At 62.7% G+C, this 3,590-nt stretch overlaps 1 protein-coding gene across 3 annotated transcripts in view; it reads left to right on the top strand.

Annotated features, from left to right (window-relative positions):
• Positions 1-1,242, top strand: part of PPIP5K1 (diphosphoinositol pentakisphosphate kinase 1) — a 64,094-nt gene extending 62,852 nt beyond the window's left edge. For all 3 annotated transcript variants that reach the window (XM_025212469.1, XM_025212472.1, XM_025212471.1), the window contains one exon: positions 1-1,242. This exon is cut by the window's left edge and continues 361 nt beyond it. In XM_025212469.1, coding sequence (XP_025068254.1) covers positions 1-223 — 223 coding nt within the window. In that variant the 3' untranslated portion in view covers positions 224-1,242.
• The last annotated feature ends 2,348 nt before the right edge of the window (positions 1,243-3,590 follow it).

The following is a 3,590-nucleotide window of genomic DNA, read 5'->3' as shown; positions in this document are numbered from 1 at the left end:
GCCTGGAGCAGAGCAGGCCCCCGAGCAGGTGGAGGGGGCAGTGGCGTGGGGGGAGGCAGAGCCCGCCGGGGAGGTGCTGGAGCCGGCCGAAGCAGGGCTGCCGGCCCCGGAGGAGACGCTGGCATCATGCGACGAGGAGGAGTCAGAAGGGGACAGCACTGGGCCTGGCCCCCCGGCTGAGGACACGGCGTCGCAGCCCCCTCCTCAGGACGTGCACAACTAGCCGCTGCCTCCGGGCCAGCGAGGTGCATGAACCGCAGTCAGCGCCGCACACAGCCGGTCGCCACGTCTCTCCTGCCATGGGCCCAGCCCCAGCACCCTGAGCCCGGCCCACGCATCACGCACGGGACGAGGATGCCAGAGTCTGCTCCTTGCTGGCTGACCAGGACCGCCCCGGCCCCTAGCTGGGAAACAGCCCCAGGCCTGGCAGAGGGTCGGCGGGGAGCAGGACACGCTGGTGCTGGGCAGAGCTGGGTCCTGGCGCAGCAGAGGTGGGGGCAGGGGGCTGCAGCTGCTGGGGGGAGAGGATGAAGGCAGGAGCTGGCTTAGCCCCCGGCTCCAGGCAGAGGGGCTGGGCTGCGGTAGGCACCGGTGTCGCGACAGCCACAAGCTGCAGCCACGCATGCGGAGCCAGTCTTCGTGCCAGCTGCCACAGCAGGCCCAGGGAGGCAGCTGCCAGCACCGGTCCGGGCTCCCAGCTCTGCCGGGCGGTGTGGGTGCTTAGTGGCTGGCCTGGCTGCGCTGCGCACGTGGGGCGAGTGGGAGCAGAGCCGGCTGGCGACGGCCTGGTGTAGGACTCTGCTGCTGACGCTGCTGCTCCCCTTTGCTGCTGGGGAAGAGCCGGCAGAGCGCAGGCTGGGCTCAGGGCAGCGCCTGTGGAATACGGGTCCGTCCCGTGCCAGGATGGGCCAGCGCTCGCACTCGGACCGCCTGGGTGCCGGGAGCTGAGGCTGCTGCTGAACAAATCAGGGTTTGTTAGTGAGAAACCAATGAGGAGAAATCTATTGTACATAGAGCAAAAGTCTATTAATATATATTTATGTGTACGTGGGGCACTGCGGGGAGGCCGGGGCTGCGGTGGGGCCTCTCCAGCCACCGGCTCCAGCGCCCGCCTGTGCACCCCTGTGTCTGGTGCTGGTGGGTCTGTGTCTGTAGGACTCGTGCTCTCTGGTGAAGCTGTACCCAAAGATCTCCGTGCTGTGTTGCCGTGAGTGTGTGTTCACAGTAAACGTCTTTGCTGTGGCCTGCGTCCGGCTCTCTTTGCAGTGGCCCGGTGAGGGATGGCTACCAGCAGCCCCAGCTGGGCTCAGCGGCGCCCTGTGCAGGTGGCATCGCTGGCAGTCAGGGTTGCCCCCCACCCTGCCCTGTCCTGGGGATGCCGGAGCCTGGGAGCAGCCGCTTGGGGTGGCGCGTGAGAGCTGCTGCCCTTCATCCCCTGCGAGGGACTGGGAGGCCAAACCCCTGCCACCCCTGCTCTGTGCCCAGTGCTAGCGCAGCACCGCCATATGCAGCTCCGCTGCATGCAGGAGGCCTAATGCCTTTTAACCTGGACCGGGGGGGAGGCTGATCAGATGGACACTCGCAATGGGGTTGAAACCATAATCCATGGGGACGAGAGATGGGGAGAAGATGAGCACACGCAGGCACAGCGAGCGAAGGACGTGCTTTTGTACCAATGCCAGAGGGCTGTGGCCAAGGTGGCGAGGCTTCTGCTAAGTGGTAAGTAATGGCAGTGACATGAGAGGGGCCCAGAAATGTGGTGGCACGAGGAGAATCGGTGGGATGCGAGCTCCAGGAGGGCCAGAGCAGGTTGTACTGGCGGGGAGGGCGCTACGGCAAAGCCTGCAGCGAAGTGAAGAGGGTAGATTGCCAACTGATGCAAGAGGTCCCACAGGCTCTACATGGAAATTGCAGGTTTCGATAGAAAAAAGTACGTGTGGGGGTAGGGGTTTAGGTTGTACGCCTGGGGGTAGGCCGTCGGGCCCTGCGCCAGGGCGCAGCCACGAGCTAGGAATGCCAGGGGAGCCGAGCAGCAGCAGGAGACGGTAATAACGGGGGGCCGCGACTGCTACAGCCACCCCGGGCCAGGAGCCATGGACAAGTTTCTTGATGCGGTAACGGGCTGCTGCCCGCAGCAGCGAGTCCTGGGCCCTACCCGAGGAAAGGCTGGTGTTGAGCGCAGGGCTTGGTGGAAAGGGTAAGTGGTGCTGAGCTGCTCTGCAAGAGTGACCACAAACAGTTGGCTTTGCCGTCCTTGGAGGAGGAGAGGGGAGGAGGACAATCTACCAGAGCAGCCTTCAGCTTCAACAAGGGAGGGAGACGGCGCCAAAAGGAGGCAGCAAGCACGGACCCGCTTGACAACAGCGTCCTGGAGCCCAGAGCCATGCGTGCTGCCAGGAGAGCGGGCCAACACCGCCAGTGCGGCGCAGGGCAGAGCTGCGGAGGCAGCAGCAGAGAAAAGGCCTCTGGCAAAAAGTGGAAAGCAAAACCTAGTGAGGAAAATAACTAGTATTCAACCCATCACTGAACAGCCTTGGCGCCAGAGGACTGGAAGGGCCGATGCGAGTCGCAGAGTTACGAAGGGCCCTAGAAGGGACGCGGGGACCTCCAGACAAACGAGCCTAACTTCTGCTCCTAGAAAACCGGCACAAACTACAATAAAAATTGTCCAGCACCTGGATGAACGTGACTTGCTAGGGAGGAATCGCCGTGGTTGTGTCCAGGGTAAATCACTGGAGGTCTTGGAGCGGGGAGCAGGGGACCCAGCTGGCCGTATAGCTGGACTCCCAAAAGGCTTTGGACAAGCTCCCCCTTCCGAGGCTCTTACTGAAGTTAGGTAGTGACGGGATCGCAGGGAAGATACGGCAGTGGACTGGAAACTGGCTTCAAGATGGAAACCCACGAGCGAGTCTAAAGGGTCAGTCTTGGGGCTGGGAAGAAGTGACCAGCGGAGTCCCCCCGGGATCTGTGCTGGGACCGGGGCTGTTAGACACACTCGCAAACGATCTGGAAATGGGGGGAGGAGTGAGGAGGCTAGATTTGTGGAGGACACAAAATTAGTCAAAGTGGTAAAGACCCAGGGGGACTGCGAGGAGCTGCAGAAAGATCTGGCAGGACTGAGCAGATGGGCACCGGGCTGGCAGATGAACTTCAGTGCGGATTAGTGTAAAGTGCTGCACTGGGCAAAAATGGCCCGGACTAGCCGTGCACTTCGAGGAGCTCTTCTCGAGCTGTTACCACGCAGGAAAGAGAGCTGGGAGTCGCTGTGGGCAGTTCGCTAAAAATAGCAGCTCCGGGCTCAAAACCCGTCCAAAAGGCGCACCAAACATTAAGGATGACGAAGAGGGGAATTGTGAAGAAAATGGAGAGTGTCATAATGCCCTTTTATAAAGCCCCGGTGCGTCCACACCGTGAATACTGCGCCCAGCCCCGGTCCCTGCCCCTCAGCCAGGGTCGAGATGCCCTGGAGAAGGGCCAGAGAAGGGCGGCGAGGAGGAGGAGGGGTGTCCACGGGGGAGGCAGGAGAGGAGGCTGGAGCGGGGCGGGAGGCGAAGATACGCCGCCAGGCGGGGCGGCGGGGCGCGGGCACG

The sequence above is a fragment of the Alligator sinensis genome, unplaced genomic scaffold (assembly GCF_000455745.1).
Source record: "Alligator sinensis unplaced genomic scaffold, ASM45574v1 scaffold407_1, whole genome shotgun sequence".
Lineage (NCBI taxonomy): Eukaryota > Metazoa > Chordata > Crocodylia > Alligatoridae > Alligator > Alligator sinensis.
The sequence above is the reverse complement of the archived record's forward strand: the minus strand, read 5'-3'. Positions and strand labels throughout refer to the sequence as shown.